General features: G+C 67.8%; 1 protein-coding gene across 3 annotated transcripts; it reads right to left on the reverse strand.

Moving 5' to 3' along the window:
* Positions 1-512: 512 nt before the first annotated feature.
* PANK4 (pantothenate kinase 4 (inactive)) lies at positions 513-15,672 on the reverse strand. 3 transcript variants are annotated; one of them, XM_043573587.1, is made up of 19 exons: positions 15,517-15,672; positions 12,039-12,121; positions 10,769-10,983; positions 10,099-10,282; positions 9,805-9,897; positions 9,310-9,463; positions 8,997-9,178; positions 8,406-8,487; positions 7,741-7,826; positions 5,515-5,670; positions 4,821-4,933; positions 4,467-4,554; positions 3,682-3,833; positions 2,748-2,803; positions 2,624-2,673; positions 2,153-2,257; positions 1,747-1,847; positions 1,584-1,652; positions 513-1,023 (listed from the first exon to the last, which is right to left on the reverse strand). In XM_043573587.1, exons 1-19 carry the CDS (start codon positions 15,638-15,640, stop codon positions 810-812), a joined length of 2,307 nt encoding a protein of 768 aa, XP_043429522.1. In that variant the 5' UTR covers positions 15,641-15,672; the 3' UTR covers positions 513-809. The 3 variants fall into 3 exon arrangements, with proteins under 3 accessions (XP_043429522.1, XP_043429521.1, XP_043429523.1); XM_043573586.1 differs by having other exon boundaries at positions 7,726-7,826; positions 15,517-15,671; XM_043573588.1 differs by lacking the exons at positions 12,039-12,121; positions 15,517-15,672 and having other exon boundaries at positions 7,726-7,826; positions 10,099-10,305; positions 10,769-10,880.
* Between the last annotated feature and the right edge of the window lie 1,102 nt (positions 15,673-16,774).

Consider the following 16,774-nt stretch of genomic DNA (forward strand, 5'->3'; position numbering starts at 1 on the left):
GGGTGGGAGACGGGGCAGGCCACCCTCCAAGGCGGGAGCCCCGCACACCCTGATAGAAGGGTCATCTCACCGGTATCCCCCCGGGGCCCAGCCCAGAGGCACCCACCATGGGTGGCCCAAGGCCACGCGGCGTGATCGGCTCTAAGCAGGAGTGTGCACGGGCCCCCGAGGGCTCTCAAAGGTCCTCCCTGGATGCCAGTCGAGTTGGGAGCGCCGCCCGCCCTGTCCCCCTTGTGCCCAGTGGGGCTGGGGCCGCAGAGGGCAACCTTGTCTACACAGACACACCGGGGGGGAGTCTCCTGGCCCCGGGCTGGGGTGGGTGTGGGCCACGGCCCACAGGCCACAGCCAGCCCAGGGGCTCGGGGAGTGACTGAAGGGAAGGGCCCGCTCTCGGCCGCCCCGGGGACGGGCTCTCAGGATCCCTGCCCGCACCCCTCTCTGCAACCACACAGCACAGGCAGGGGCCGGGCCCGCGCTACACGTTCTATTTGGTGCGGACCCCGAGCCTCTGGTGACCCGTTGGAGACATGTGCATATATTTATATCTATACGTACATATGTATATATATATATAAAAGATTATTTAACAGTTAAATATATTCCAATACGAATGTCTCACCGGACAGAGTTGCGTCTCCCGCCACGGACGCGGCAGCGTCCCCGACGCCACACGCGCCCACGCTCCCACCCGGGCGCACCCGGCTCTCAGTCACAGGCGCGCGACATAAATATTCCGATCGGAACTCGGTCTCCCTGTTGTGGTCGAAGTACATTCCCGACGAGCGGAGGAGGGTGGCGGGGCGGGCGCCTCACTCGGCCGGGACCTCGTACTTGAAGATAACGCTGAAGAGCCGGCCGCCCAGGCGCTCGGCCAGCCAGGAGTTCTTGATCACGGCCAGCTTGAGGCTCTCGCAGCGCAGGGCCGCGTAGTAGTTGGTGTGCACGGCGCGGCCCATGCCCTCGATCACCACCAGGTCTGCGCCTCGCTCCCGGACCAGCACGGCCAGCCCCTTGTCCAGGCGGCTTCGGGGAGGAGAGGGGCGGTGAGGCGGGGCGGCGGGCCCTCTGCCCCTGCACCGAGCGGCCGCCGCGCCCTCCCCACAAGGGCATCCCCGCCCTCCGGGGCCTGAGGCGGGCAACTTGTGAAAACCGGGCCTGAGAACGCTTTTCTATGTGCGGCACTCCAAAGGCTCTAACTCCTTTCCGCGTCACGCGAACTCCCCCTTCCCGCGTGGTTCACGACGGGCCCAGAACAGGGAGGAGGGCGATCCTCGAGCAACGTCCCTCCCCCGGGGCTGGCTCCCGAAGGCCGGGTTCTCTCACGTAGGGTCCCCCGGGGCAGAAAGCAGCAAGGCGGAGACCCAGGCGTCTAAGGGCACGTGGGGTGCCCGCGGCCCCAGCCGCGGGGCATCCGACCCACCAGCCCACGGCGCGGCCGGGCCGCGGACGGTCCCGAGCCCACCCTCCCGGGTCCCCGAGGGAAGAAGGCTGCCCAGACCGAGGGCTCCGGCCGCACTGGTGACCCCTGCTGCCCAGCTCGCGCGCCAGGGGCCGGGGTGGGCGAGGGGGTGCCTCGGGGGTACCTGAGGTCCAGACACGGGGAGCTGGAGCCCGTCTGCATCAGCAGTAGCCTCTCCTCTTTGAGCGCCGAGCTGCGGAGCACAAGGGGCCGGTTGGTGCCCTGGGAAGCTCCCACCATGCCCCAGCTTCTCCGGGCAGGGCCCCCCGGGCGCCCGCCCTGCTTACTGGACGACGGGGTCCATGGCCGCGATGCGCTCAGCCACGATGAGGGACTCACAGTACGTCACGTCATTCAAGGCGGGTCCCGAGTTGCACGCCAGGATGACCTACGGCGGGACGCCCCGAGCTTTGTAGGGACCTCGGCCACCGCCCGGCACCGAGCCAGCCTCTGCTCGCCCGCCCACCCGGGGCTGCCGGCTGGGAGGCGCAGCCCCGGTGACCTCGCTGCTCGGTGGTCTCCAGGAGGGCCGGCTCCCGGTCGGGACACGGACGGCCCCGGAACGGGCAGACCCGAGGTCCGTGACAAGCCTCACCTGAACCTACCTGGCCCGCACGGAGGCCACGCCGACGCCAACCCCCACCGCGAGTGGAGGGCCCAGGGCAGGGGTCCCGACTCGGCCCAGACGCTCACCTCCGTCCCTCTAGAGAGAAGCTCCCTGACAAAGGGGAAGACTCCCAAAATGACGTCTATTCCACTGTTATCTGCGAAAATTAAGGCACATTTGTGAGGGGGCCCCTGTAAGACAAAACCAGGACGTTCAGTTGGGAACAGGCGCGTCCAAGCGTTCCAGACACCTCCGTACTCCACACTCCCCGAAGGCCGAGGCCGAGGGCTGCTGGGTCCCGCGGGCGCTGGGGTGCTGGGGGCAGGGCGCCCGTGCCTCTTCCAGGACTGCGGCCCCCGTGACCTGCGAGCCGAGGCCGGCCGACCTGACCAGTAGAGCCTGCGGGACTCAGGCTGGAGCAGGGGGCGGTTAGCTGAGACCCGCAGCTCGGCGGCGGGGGGAGCGGGCAGGGGCCCTCAGTGCACTGCCCCGGGGCAGCCCCGCGCCGTCTCCAGGGCCCCTCCCGCCTCCCAGGGCAGAGGTGGGGACAGCTGTACCTTCAGTCTCTGAAGCCACTTGCCGTAGGAGTCCACGAGCCACGGCCGCTCTGCGGGGCAGGGACACGGTCAGCCGCGCGCTCGCGGGCAGGCCCCCTCCCCCGCCCAGCCCCGGGCAGCCTACCTTGCAGCTTCGACTTGGCCTCCTCAAAGCCGAACTGGGGGTCAGATTCAAGGACGCTGCGCGGGGAAGAGAACGGAATCACAAAACACCCAAACCTCAGCTCACAGCATCCATGGAGACCCCGAGCGAAGCCCTTCCCAAACCGGCGAGCGTTGCCGTGACCGGATCGGCGACGTTCCGCCGTCGGTTGTCGGCAAAGCGCACGGGCCCTGGGTCGGGGACCCGCTCGGCAACGTGAACGGCGGTGCCGGGGGGCGGAGTGAGGTCCTGAGTCGGGGGCGACCTCGGGCAAGGCCCCGGGTCGGCGCCGGCTCCCAGCCCCGCCCAGCACACGCCTCGACGTGCCACCCAAAGGGAAGGACGGGGACAAGGGTGAGGGGAGAGGCGGTGACTCTTCTCAAAGTTGGAAAGGATGCCGCTGGTGCGACCAGCGGGAGCCACGCAGAGGGGACAGCGGGCGGGAGACAGGGCGCCGGGCACAGGGCGAGGCGGGGGACAGGCATGCCTGCCCCTTCGGGAGCCCCGGGAAATCACGCTGGAAGGCTGGGTTTTGACGGTGACCCCAGACCGAGAGCCCGGGGTGCTCTGGGGGCCGGGGCACGTGCCCCCACCCGAGTCTGCGGACTCCTTCACGAGGCGCCTCCGTTTCTCACTTTCAAACGTCAAGTGTTAACTCTGACTCTGGTGCACCAAGGGTCTGCCTCTCTGCCTCAGGGCGCAAGCCCACGCCTGGTAGATGCCAGTGAGCCGGCCCCCGCGGCTGTGCTCACGGGAGCACAGCCCACAGAACCGCCTGTCATTCCCGGGGCCACACGTGACCGGGTGAGGGGGTGGGGGGGGGGGACAGGACAGGCAGTCGGGCCGTGGTCCTGGGCCCAAGCTGGACCGAGCAGGCAGGGGTGGGGCTGACGGGAGGCCGGAGGGCGGCACCTACTCAGAGACGGCTTTCGCTCCCCAGTCGAAGACGTTCCCCGCCAGCAAGCCTTTCACCAGGGCCAGCTGCCTCTCCTCCCAGCCCAAGGCGTCCAGACAGCGGATCACCCTCGGGAAACACTTCAGCGCGACCCCATTTTCCTTCTGCTTGACCTGTGGGGACAGGCGGGCGGCTGCTCGGGAGCGACGGCGCGGCCCTGCCTCCCGCAGGCCTTCGGCGGACCGGGCAGAGGGAGGGCGCCCGGCTGGGGACGCCGCGGAGAGCGTCACCGGGAACATCGCTGTGAACCGGTGCCGAGGGGTCGCGTGCTCAACGCGCCACCACGGGAGTTTACGCCAACCAAGCCGTTAGAAACCGCAGATTCGGAGCCGTGCAAGGTCACGGCGTGGCCCAGGGCAGGGCCGGGGAGGGCTGCGGTGGAAGACGTGGACCCCCACAGGCACCCGGCGCCCCCGTCCCGAGACGCTCCACCCGAGGGCAGGGGGCGGGAAGCGGTGTGCGGCACGGGCCCGCGCACGTGGCCTTCTGGTCAGCGTGGCCCGTCTAGGCCGCCCACCAGGCTCCGGCCGGCTTGTCGCCCGCGAGGGCACGACTGGTGTCCACGAACGCTCTGAGGCGGCGAGCTCCCGGGGCCGGAGAGGCGGGGCCTCCAAACCTCGGCTCTGACAGGTGTCGCCGCCCGCGTCCACCCCGCGCTCCCGGGGAACAGCCGGGCCACGCCCCTACTCCCCGCTGGCCGTGTCCCCATCGCGGGCGCCAGTCCTGCGCGGGAAGGCGGAACTCACTTTGGAGTAGGGGTCCGGGAAGTTGAACTCATTCAAACAGTGCTCCCTCGTGTCCAGAAGGCTGCGCACGGTCAGCGTTCCGTAAGCACTGGGGACGGGGCAGGGGAAGGGCGGCTGAGCGGATCTGACGGCCACGCACGCTGCCCGCCACCCCCTCCGCCCCCGAGAGCGTCGTCACGGGGGAACCGAGGCGGCCTGGCCCCGCCGGGCGGCCGAGCGGGCGGGCAGGGGGGCGTGCACCGCCGCACGTGTGGCCCCAGGAGCGGCCGTCGGGAGCCCCGGCCCTCGCGAGCACACGTTCCCAGGCCGGGCCCCCGGCGCACCGCGAGGCGGCCCCGGGCAGGGGACACTCACAACGGCTGGTGTCGCAGCGTCTGCAGCTTGCGCCAGTATTTCTGCCGGAACTTCTCCGCCCGCTCGGCTGCGTCCACGGAGCCCGGCTGGCTGGCCACGGCGCGTTTCACCACCTGCGAGCACGGGGCGGTCAGCACGGGCACGCGCTGCCGCCGAGCCGTCTCCCGGGTGGCAACGGGGCCACCCGAGCTCCCGCCGTGCCAGGGGGATGGGTGGCTCGGGGGGCCGTCCCTGCAGGCTACGGGGGTCTGGGGCAGGGCAGGACCCCTCCCTCTGAGGACCCCAGGGGCCCGAGGGGCTGTAGGAGGGACACGTGCTCCTGGGGGGCCCCGAAGGGCTCGAGTCACGACTCTTTGGAGTCCGGAGCCCGATCGCCGCTGTCCCCTGACCCCCGCGCGAACTGTTTGCGCTCTGGAGAGACGCGGTAGCCGGCACGGAGGCGGGGCGCGTTCATACGCCCTCGCCGAGGACACGTCCCAGCTCGCCGACGAGCCACTAGGAGCCACGTTTTTACCTGGGAAACGTGATTCACCCCCTCAGGCTCACACACGCCTCCGGCGGCTTCCGGGAGACGCCCCCTCCTCCTTCACCACACCTGTCGCTTGCTGCATGGGCGCCCGGGGCCTCCGGCGCCTACGAACTCCGAGCCGCCCGTCTCGACCCCAGGGGCGCCCGGCCCGCCCCGAGCCCTCACCCCGTCCAGGGCCTCCTCGAAGCAGGTGAGCCAGTACTTGCGGGCCAGGGCGTCGTCCGTGAGGTCGACCGTGTCGGGCACGTAGGAAGACGGGTCCAGAAGGAGTGGCAGGTTGGCCAGCGGCCTCTCCAGCCGGTCCATCTCCAGAAGGTCGAACTGGAAGGACGAGAGGCGGCGGATGCTCAGCCGCGAAGTTCTAGAAGGCCGAGGCGCCTCCCGCCAGCCTGAGAACCAGCTCCTCGGCGAGATCGGAAGGGGCGCGGGGAGGAGACCGCTGCGGGTGCAAGCGGACAAGCCCCTTCTTCCCGTCCCCAGACCCCGCCCGTGGCCCCGCTCAGCCACGGCGCCCTCCATCTGGCCGGTGGCCTGAGCCACGCACCCCAGATCCCAAGTCTGCCCGGCCCCCTCCCTCCCTCCCTCCCCCGTGGAGTCTCCTGGGACCCCTGCGGCGGGGGCTCCCACACCAGCCTGAGCCCAACCTCACACACGACCCCCAGACACGCCGGCCGTGCTCGTGGGTCCCCACGTATGCTACTTGCACGCATTGTCCCACTCGCTGCCCCGCAGGCCCTGGACCCGTAACTCCCCCGTATGGGGTCCACGGCAAGGCCACCGGGACCCCGTGGGGCAGGCGGTCCAGGCCCCACACTGGCTCCTTTGTCTCCGCAGCACGAGTCTGATGCCAGTTCCGCCGGCATCGCCGAGGGGGCCCTTTATGCCCAACGTGCTACCTGTGGCCGCCAGCGACAAGCAGGCCAGTGCCCCAGCGGTTTCTGGAGGAGGGGTCACTCAGCCAGCCAGAGTTTTGGCTCACGTGGTCAAGACCGAAGCCGGTGCTCTCCCGCACACGCGAGAACCCGGCACACGCCTAGCGGCCCTGTCCCCGCCTCTAGGGAGTGACCCACCACATCGCCGCACACCGGGACGCGGCTCTGGTCTGCCGGCGGCCTTCGGCCCGGCAAGCCTGGGGGGTGACCGGCAGGCGTGCTCTGTGCCGGGGCTTCCGCACAGGAAGGGCCGCCACATGGGGACTTTCAGGATGTCCCGAGTGACAAGTTCAGCGTGGAAACAGCTGGCATTTTCCACGCGAGGAAAGAAAGTGGACGGTCACCGACCTCAGGGCCTCGGCCCGGGCTTCGCGGGCCCTCCCGCTACCTGGACCCGGGAGCTCACGCCTCAGCCTGGCCTTGCGTAGCCTCCGCAAACCCAAAGCGATGACCTGGCCCCTCCGCGCTTCGGCCTCTCCCTCTGCGAATGGGGGGTCTCTGTCCCCGCCTCGCAGGGCCACAGAGACCCAGCACAACAGGCATGCGAGGCGCCAAGCACGTGCCGCGTGGGGACGACCGGCATCCACATCAGGTCTGACGCGGGGATTTCGTGCTCGCTTATCCATTTGGTTTTACGATCCCTAAGGCGGGAATCCACATCGCCCCTCTACAAATCAAGATGCAGAGACTCCTTGCGAGCCAGTCGCTGCTCCGACCAGGCCCGGGGTGTGGGAGCTTTCTCTCCGGGGAGGCTACGATTAGATCACACGCGTCCCCACGAGGCTTACGCTAACTAGTATGAGAATCTGCGTCCGTGACGGAAAATCAACTTTTTGCGTCCAAAAGGCCAGCAGCCTGGTCCTGACGGAGACATTCCGACTCGTGTGCCCAGACTAGTTGTCCGCACTCGTCCAGCTGGCTCTCCAACAGGGCGCCCGAGTTCTGGTAACTGCTCAGTGAGTTACCAGAGCGACATATGCCATCTGGGGGGTGTCCTCGATAAGCGTGCGACGTCTCCCAGGGTGGGGCCGTGATGGTAGCGTCCTCTGTCTGGCTGACTGCTGGTCACACGGGCCTCTCCAAGTGGGGACCGAGGGACGGGCAGGAAACCAGCAGGGACCGCAGACTGTCCTGTTCTACCGCTCGAAACCATCGGGCAGAGAACGTGGTCTAGGGAAGGGCCCGTGGGGGGTTCTGTGGCTCTGGGTTGTGAATGGTGCCACAATTCTGGGGAAACACACTCTGTATTCTGCCTGCAGACACGGGGGCTGGACCGCACAGTCTCGGAGGCTCCAGAGGGACGTGTGGAAAATGCTAAGAGGAGGAGGGAAGCAAGCCCCGCTGCCTGTCTTTTGTCCCAGAGTCTCGGCCTGCTCAGTGGCCGGTCTGCACCGGGAGAGGGTCTCTCGGAACCTGACGACCCCACCAAGGACCCCATACTCACAGTGCCGCTCCTCACCCGCTGTGTCGGGCAGAGCTCCGGGGATGAGCTCATCAGCCCGGAGCTGCCGGCATAGTTTTCTCCCCAGCTGTACTGGTTAGGGTCTAGGGAGGGAGGGACCGGGTGTCACTCAGACCCCAGGTGGCCCGACCACCCTGGGAGGTCTCCACAGCACAGGTGGCCTGGGGTTTCGTGCTACGCTACCGTAGTCCCTCGCACTGGCACTGAAACCCCGTGAGATGACACCCGTACCCTTCGCGGCCTCTTAAAGCGGCCTGCCCCGCCCTGCCCCATCACATCCTGCAAGCGTCCTTGAAAAAGCATGGCCTGGCCGAAGAGACGCAGCTTGGCAGACAGCAAGGCGAGAGGCAGGCAGAGGAGGGCCATGTGCCCCTGGCCCCTGCTTGGAGCCCTTTTCACCCACCAAAACCCTCCCCCCCCCAACCCAGGGTCAATCACGTGCCACGTGAACCCACAGGTGTCGCCTCCCACCGACCCCTCGGAAGGGCCGGCCCCTCAGGCTCGTGATTCCGAGGGACGGTGAAGCTGGTGGGCGGGGCCTCTCCCCGAAGGTTAGAGACCCACTCCCAGGGCCCCGGTGGCCTCTCACCCCCACCCCTCGCGGCACAGGCCCTGCCCCGCCCTGAAGCGAGCACGGGTCCCCCCACGGCTGCTCCACTCACTGTCTTGTTCTGCTCCTTTGAGAAACGCTCCAATGGCTCCCAGGTAGCCTTCGTGTCTCAAGAACAGCGCCTGGACTTCCCCCTGCCGTGGCAAAACCCCGCCTGAGCTGACCTCCAAGCGACACCTGGGCGGCCCACACAGGCGGTCTCTGTACGCGGTGGAGGTTTCCTGGACAGTCTGCGACGCACTCGTCAACAAAACCGCACTCGGTGTGGAACCCAGACGCTTGGCATTTGCGAGTAACTCCTTCCGCAAATTAACACCCACCCCGGTCACCCCACTCGAACGACACGCGTCTCAAAGCTCGTCTGCAGCCCGCGCACGGTGGAGACGGCCCCAGAGGCTCGCCGCTGGCATCACGCCCAGCCCAGGGAGGGCTGTGGCGCCCCAGGCGCGGGACGCGGGAACTGGCCAGCGGAAGGGAGGCAGGAGCCCAGGAGAAGCTGGCGGGGGCGCCCCGCTTCTTGGCTGCCTGCCCCGGGCGCCCCGGCCCCTGGGTCGGCTGGTTTTGAAGAGCCAAGGGGCCAAGCCGAGTACCCGGGAAGAGCGGAGCCCAGGGTGCCGGCACAGGGAGGGAGGGGGCCCCGCACCTTGGAGAAGAAGTTAATGCTGTAGGTGATGGTGCGCATGGTGACGGGGTGGCCCCGGATGAAGAAGCCGCCGAAGTACACCCTGTCCAAGCAGTGCAGCTTCGCGTACAGGCAGGCGAGCTGCCCGATGTCGTTGCTGATCATGTGCAGCAGGCTCTTGGCCATGTCCTCCTTGGAGAACTCTGGGAGGGCAGAGGCAGGGCGCCGCTGGGCGAGGCCGGGCCCGCGAGGGGGCCGCAGGGCGGGGGGAGGGGGCCGCAGGGCGGGGGGAGGGGGACGGCGGCGGGGGGGGGGGGGGGGGGGGGCGGCGTACCTTTGTCGGCAGCGGCCGACTTCCCGAAGCTACTGGCGATGAGGTCGCCGCTCAGCCCCAGGGTCTGGTGGGCACCCCCATACACGTCCTGCACCAGCATGTCCACACTCGTGTGCTGGCCCTTGGAGGCCAGATGCAGCAGCTCGTCAAACTTCTGGGGGGACAGGGCGGACGGAAGGGGGTGGGGTGCGGGAGCTGGCGGCGTCCCCACAGCCCAGGAACCAGCCCCGCGCCGAGGAGCCGGCGGTGGGCCGGGCTCCACGGCCACCCACCCGGGAGGGGGGAAGCGGCGGGGGGGCGGGGGGGAGACTCTGGGCGCCCAGGCTGCCTCCCGCAAGGACCAGGCACAGGGCCAGGACCGGGCCGCGGAAGGAGCCGCTTCCACAGCGACACCGGCCGCCTCGGGTCCCCTGGCCGCCGACCCTCTCCTGAGAAGGCGTGGGAAGCGGGACTCGACGCAGAGCCGGGAGCGTCTCCCCGCGGACGGCGGGATACCTTTGTTTTGGTGAGCAGAGCCCCGAGTCCCCAGAAGGTGCCACCTCCGATGGAGCTGCCGCCAACCCACTCGAACCTGTCCTCCGTCTCCACCTGTGGCGGCAGGGCAGGTGAGCTGCCGAGGGGGGCCGGCCACCGCCCACCGGTCCTGGGGACGCCCCAGACGCGGGGGCGGGGGGGGGGGGCGCCATCCAGCAGGCCGAGCCTGGGCCGCCTCCCCACGGCAGCCCCCACAGACGCTGCACGGGTGCTCCCTGCCCGGCCGTCACGCGTGGTCCGGGGAGCCCACCTCACCTTCACAATGGACACTCCAGAGCCGATGTTGACCAGAAGGTACGGGAAAATGTCAGGGTGATTGGTCTGGAATCGGAACTCGGGGTCGGAATCTTTCTGATACGCGAAGGCCTCGTGTGGGATGTTCCTCAGCACGAAGTTGCAGCCCTTTATCAAGCAGGTCATCACGTCCTCCTTGTCCACTCTGCAACGGAAGGAGCCCGGCCACTGAAAACAGCACGGGCCACAGAAGGCGCCTCTGCTGCAGCGCGGGGTCCCTCGTGGACACGCCGCCCCGGCCCGGCCGCGCTCAGCTTGCCACTCGGACGCACCCGGCCCTCAGAAGCCAACCGGCCCGGCCGCTCCGAAGGCACCTCCCTCCCCCCGCCCCGCAGCCACGGCGGCCACCGTCATCGCCTGAGCGGCCGGCCCTCTGCCGGCTCCGTGCGCAGGCGGCTAAGCCCACGCGGACCTCTGCGCCAGCACGACAGGGAGCTGTGCTGCACAGCCGGGCCCCCTTCCTTCCTTGTGCCCCCTCGGCTCCCCCCCCAGCCCCCCCACCCCCCGGCCCCCCGGGGTCCGGCCGCCAGAACCCTCCCACCGGCCCGGCCCCTGAGTCTAGTCCCAGCACAGGGCGGAGCGGGTGCTTTCAGAGCCCGCCCCCGAGAACCGGCCGGCGCCCCCCACTTACTTCAGCCGCAGTTTTTCTTCAATGAGGTCCTTGAATTTGTACGCCCCGCCCCCGGTGGCCTGGATGACCTTGGTCTCAGTGTTGACGAGGTGGTCTTTGATGAAGTCCAGACAAGCTTCTATGTAGGTGTTCTCGAACTTGACGAAGTGCAGCCGGGCAGTGACCTCCTCCTGGACTGAGATCTCGTAGGGCGGCTCGTGGTCCTGCTCTGTGTCCTGGGGATACAGGTTGGGGGTCTGTGTGTGCGTGCTGCCCTTGGCGGGAGGGGGAGGGGGAAGACGCGGGGATGAGGCCGCGGGACCATGAGCAACGTCACCCTTAACAACGCTAAGTTCAGGCCAGAGGCAGCGCCAGGGCAGGGGCGGGGAAGGAGCCGGCTTCCCAGGCAACAGGAAGCGGCCGGAAGTGCCTCCTGAAGGGTCCTGGACGGTGGGGGGGGGGGGCTGAGCTGGGGGGCAGGGAGGGGTGTTGGAGGCAGGGAGGGGTGTTGGGTGCCTCCTGAGGGGTCCTGGATGGAGGGGGGAGCTGACCTGGGGGGCAGGGAGGGGTGTCGGAGGCAGGGAAGGGTGTCGGGTGCCTGTGACGGGGTCCTGGAAGGAGGGGGGCCGGGAGGGGTGTTGGAGGCAGGGAGGGGTGTCGGGTGCCTCCTGATGGGGTCCTGGATGGAGGAGGGGGCTGACCTGGGGGGCAGGGAGGGGTGTTGGAGGCAGGGAGGGGTGTCGGGTGCCTCCTGATGGGGTCCTGGATGGAGGAGGGGGCTGACCTGGGTGGCAGGGAGGGGTGTTGGGGGCAGGGAGGGGTGTCGGGTGCCTCCTGACGGGGTCCTGGACGGAGGGGGGCCAGGCTGGGGTTCAGGGAGGGTGTTGGGTGCCTCCTGATGGGGTCCTGGACGGAGGGGGGAGCTGAGCTGGGGGTCAGGGAGGGGTGTTGAAAGCAGGGAGGGGTGTCGGGTGCCTCCTGATGGGGTCCTGGATGGAGGGGGGCTGAGCTGGGGGGTAGGGAGGGGTGTCGGGGGCAGGAGGGGTGTCGGGTGCCTCCTGACGGGGTCCTGGACGGAGGGGGGCCGGGCTGGGGGGCGGGGAGGGGTGTCGGGGGCAGGAGGGGTGTCGGGTGCCTCCTGACGGGGTCCTGGACGGAGGGGGGCCGGGCTGGCGGCGGGGAGGGGTGTCGGGCGAGGAATCCCCCTGGAAGCTAGGCCGATGTGCACGAGCAGCGGAGGGAGGGCAGCCGGGCAGTGACAGCGCCCGCCCAGGGCCCCCCGGAGGCTCACCCTGCCCGAGGACTCGAAGGAGCGCACTCTGGCAACCTTGTGCTGCACGGTGGAGTAGTAGGCCAGCTTGGTGAGCGACCCGCCTGCAGGGAGACGCGGGGCAGCAGTCAGGAGCCGGCGGACGGGGGCCCAGGCTCGTCATCCACGCGGCCTCCCCGCCACACCAGCTCCCGCGCCTGCCGTCGCTTGGTGCGAAAACCCCGCGGGCCACCGACCGGACGAAGGGAAGGAACCGTGGGGCCCAAGCACGCGGCCGTCTTTCAAACCGGGCCTGAGACTGCCCGCTTCCCCTGCGCACCAAGTCCTCGAGGAGAAAGGAGAGCGTCCTGTTTCCGGGAGGCCCTGGAGATCACTAGGGGTCTCGAAAAGTTGTTTCAAACCGTGGTCTTGAAAATGACCCAAAGGACAAAGCTAAGAAGGGCACGGCTTTCGCCGACAAGTACGCTTGACTGTCCGTGGTAACACGGGTCGGGGCGGAACCACTACGAGGGTATTTTCCCAGAGTGCACCGGCAGAGGAGGGGGCTGTCTCACCGGGAACGTTCTAGCAGCCCACCCTCTCCAAGCTCGGGGCTGGGGGCCTCACGGGGGCAGCGGGGTCTCCTCCCCTCGGACCGGATCTCGTGAATACCACCAGGAAGCCCCAACACCAGGGAGAAGAGGCCTTTATTTGCCTGAAACACGTTCAGGGCCAGTTAGAGAGACACCCGAGCAGTCACTTTCAAGGGTAAGCTCTGGGGAGTCAGAGGTGGCCTTGGGGAGGCGTCAGGTGGATTCCCGCAAGGCCCGCGATGGTGGTGGTGGGGGGGGGGGGCAGCAAAAGGCTTGTCGCCACAGCCACAGAACGGGTTCGTGTGGCCAGCGCAGCCAGCAGGACGCCCCGTGTGAGGACGAGGCTGGAGGCGATCTCTGAGAGTTGCTTTGTGATGCTGTCCCCAGGGAGCATGTGACAAGCACTCAAGTCAGGAAACATCTGGAAAAGGCAGGTATCAGAGGGCCGCGACTCGTCCAGGTAACGGATCTCAATCTGAGAGCGGCCGCCCGGAGCCTGCCAGGCAGCGTGGACAGGGCCTCCCAGGGTGCCCCGTGACCTGCCCTTGTCGGGCCACGGTCAGCACGCCCGCTCACAGGCTTCCTCTCATCCCCAGACCATGGGCTTTAAGAAGCAGGACTTGGTCTAAGCCTCCTTATCCCTCCTCCCTGCCCTCAATCCCCGCCTGGCCCGGAGCAGCTTTCACTCCGTGAATAAACACGATAAACCTTAAACAGGCGACGCAAAGGGAAGAAGATATATTTTGAGACTTGTCAAAAGTTACTGTGAACGAGACCCCGGATCACAGAAGGTCCAGTTTCAGATCGTGAGCTCACAGAGCAGGATGGCGGGTGCCCGGGGAGAGCAGGGGAGCCCGTCTGCTCGCAGGATCCCTTGGATTTAGTGACTGCCGGCCACAGGTCCTGGCATGTCACACCCGCTAAGTGCAGTGACCACGCTGGTGGGTGCACACAGTGGTGGACATCAAGGACGCTCCAGTCCAGCCCGCACCCCACTCCAGGGCCAACGGTACCCGGACTGACATCACCCCGCCCGTGTCCCTCCACCAGCACCTGAGCCGGGACCCCCCCACCCCCAGTCCATCCAGACCCACAGGGCCGGGCGCAGGGCCACCCTCTCCTCCGCCTTCTTGGCCAGTCCTTCCACCGTGGGCACCGGGTCACTGCCCCCTTGCCCTTGCTCTTCACCCGAGGGACCCGTCTGCTGCCCAGCAGAGACTTGAAGTCAAGTCAGCTTTAAGCATGTGTTCGTAGACAAAATGTCCCTGATGCTTTCGAAGCAGGGAGTCTGCTTGGCTGACACGAGTGTCCGAGAGAGGAAGAAGCTTGCCAAGGACACAGAGCAGCTGAGCTCTCCTGGAGCAGGAGGCTTGGGTGAGGGAAGAGGAAATGGGAGAAGCCTGATTTCTCAGCTGCACTTTCAGGAACGTTAAGTGCCAACCTGTTCCCAGGGCGCAGAACCCAGGTTTAAGTGCAGCCAAACAAAGTCGGAAACGTCAGGGCACACACCTGCCCGGGCCCCTGTCACATCAAGGCACGGGTAGGTCTCAGAAGACGGGCAGAGCAGGGCCTCCAAGCTTCCCACTGCCAGCCCAGCGTGCAGTCAGGCGCCAAGTTTAATCGGGTCCCCCGCTCATAATACATCCTGCTGTACGCTGGGGTCCCCACCCCCCACCAGGCCTCCGGGCATCTCACACCTGCCACCAGGTCAGTACCCTAAGGCACCGCCCCTCACAACCCCCACTGGCCTGCAAGGTGAGCACTGAGGACACTGAGGGTCCAGCCCACTTTCCACTCTCCCGGAGGACACCCTCCCCCACCCAAGCCGGAGACACCTCAGTGACTCTCAGCAGCAGGGGAGAGACAAGACCATCACAAGCAAATGGCTCCAAGAGGAAGAGCCCGGGGCGGGGACAGAAGCATGCCTGTCCCTTCTAGCATCACTGGCCAGCTTCAACAGGTCAGGCAGGGCTGCCCCGCTGCCCAGCTGCTTAGCCGCCTACACTCGGCTAGTGGCAGGCCCAAGCAAACCTAGGCCCCAGCCGAGAGCCAGCTGAGAAGGGAGCCGTGTGAGGCCACCATGCCTACTCCGGGCGCCTCGCCCAGTGAAGCTGCCCCCAGGAAACCTTCATCCCCTGCCGACGGGGACAGAGCAGCCAAGTGCCGAGGCTTGACCAGATTTCAGGCCCCACCTGGCCGCTTACCAGCCGACCTCAAACAACTTAGTTCACCTATCTGACCTCAGCGTCCTCATCTACGAAAGGGGGCTGCTGGGAGGCGGCCGGCGCCAGCGTGGGATGAGGGTCTAGAACGGGCCTAGAGCAGGAAGGTCGGGTAGAGCCTGGGCGAGGTCCTGGGGTCACCCCTGCGGCCTGCACGGGGCAGGGAGGCTTCTGAAAGATGCCGGCAAGGGTCCCAAGGTCCACGTCCAGGTCCTCCAAACTCCCGCCAAATGTCAGTGGTCCAGAAGCCGAGGGCGGCAGCGGGAGGAGGGCTTCGGGCTGGGCCCAGACGGGCAGCCCGCCGAGGGTTCCCGCGGCCCCAGGCCGGGCCGCTGCCCGCCCTCGGCGCCGCCCCAGACGGCGGGCCCCAGATCGCTCTCGTGGCTCGGACAGGCCCCGCCCGGCGGCCGACCCTACCCGGGTGGACTAACGAGGGGCCGCCGGGCCGCCCGCCTCTCCGCGCGGGACTACGAGGGCCGGCGTGCCCCGCTCCGGCCCCCGCGGCGCCTGCCGGGAGCTGTAGTCCGGCTGCCGCGGCCAGCGTAGGCGCCGACGGCCCGCGGACTACAAGGCCCGGCAGGCTGTGCGCGCCGGCGGCCCGCGCCCCGCCCTTCGTCCTTGCCACCGCCCCCGGCCCGCCGGCTCCGCCGCCCGCGCCCACGCCCGCCGCGCGCCGCTCAGCTCCCGGCGCCCGTCCGCGGCTACCTATGTCAATGGCGAAGCGCTTGGCGTTCTCCAGGTTGCGGAAGATCTCGTCGGGGGGCAGCGTGATGCTCTTGTCCAAGCTGTCCCCGCTGCTCCCGCTGCCGCTCGCTCCGCACTCCGCCATTTTGAATGTGCCCGGCCAGCCTCATCAGCCATGGAGATATATGCGCATATATTTGACTGCTAAACGCCTCCCGCGCATATATTATGCTAATGAGGCACCCGGGCCCGCCCCCCCCTCCCAGCCCGCCTCTGTGGTCCCGGCAGCTGGAGGACCACTGGCCTGCCCGCGCGCCGGGGTCCCCGCGGCCGTTGGCCCAACACGAAACGTCTGGACTGTTGTCTTTGTTGTTCCCTCACCGAGCTGGCCAGATGCTGACCTCCAGTGCTCTGAGCTAGTGCAGAGAAGGCACCTGGGGCTTGCAGACCCCCAGAGACCTGCCTCTTTCAGTGAGTGCAGCTGTTCCCAGGGCGCATGTGACCCACCAGCCCGGGTCTCTAGGGACCAAGGACAGTTCTAAAAGCCACATGCAAAATGGGGGTGTCAGGGACCCTGCCTTCCAGGCGCCCCAGCCTGGGGTGGACGATGCACCTGCAGGTGGGGAAGACACTCACTCTGATGGTGAGATCTGCAGACAGTGCAGGGGAAAACAGGACAACCCTCCTGGAGGAGGCTGCCTTTGGGCAAAACGGGGAGTCTATGGGAGTTTGTAGGGGACCATCTGAAAAATATTCCTGAAGCTGGAGCATGGACACGAATGGTGGTAGGCAGGGCCAGTCCCTGAGGAGCTCCTGCTGGCCAGAAGACCCTTGAGGGATGAGACCTCAGAGGCACCGGACGCTTCGGGAAAGAGCCCAGTGCTGGCAGTGGACAGACGGTCCCTAGGGCAGCTGACTCCCAGGTGACCCTGGGCCAGTTACTTCTTGTCTCTGGACCTCGGCCTCTGTCTGAGCATGTTACCAGCTGCCTGGCAAGGCCTCCGGAGCACGGGCCTGTAGAGCAGCACGAACCCCATGCCCCCGGGGTGATCGGAAGGGGGCCCCTGTGCCTCGGGAAGAGGCCGACTTGCCAGCATCGTCTAAGGGGTGGGTGTGCTGGGTGGAAGAGGGCAGGGGGTCTGCTCCTAGAGCACACAGGCCTCGAGCACCGAGGACTCTGGGCTGGGGGAGGGGGGGCACTGTGGGCCTGACCAGGAGGCACAGCCCCCTCCCCGTGCATTGACATGCCTGCCCCACATGCAGTAAGCGTGTGGGATGT

The sequence above is a fragment of the Prionailurus bengalensis genome, chromosome C1 (genome assembly GCF_016509475.1).
Source record: "Prionailurus bengalensis isolate Pbe53 chromosome C1, Fcat_Pben_1.1_paternal_pri, whole genome shotgun sequence".
NCBI lineage: Eukaryota > Metazoa > Chordata > Mammalia > Carnivora > Felidae > Prionailurus > Prionailurus bengalensis.

What these genes read in the sequence shown, in the direction of transcription:
- PANK4 (XM_043573586.1), bottom strand. Translation starts at nt 15,640, where the DNA reads ATGGCGGAGTGCGGAGCGAGCGGCAGCGGGAGCAGCGGGGACAGCTTG. An exon ending in CCTTCGAGTCCTCGGGCAGG is followed by an intron (nt 10,984 to 12,038) that starts GTGAGCCTCCGG and finishes CTGTATCCCCAG; the next exon opens with GACACAGAGCAGGACCACGA. An exon ending in CAAAGGAGCAGAACAAGACA is followed by an intron (nt 7,827 to 8,405) that starts GTGAGTGGAGCA and finishes CTCCCTCCCTAG; the next exon opens with ACCCTAACCAGTACAGCTGG.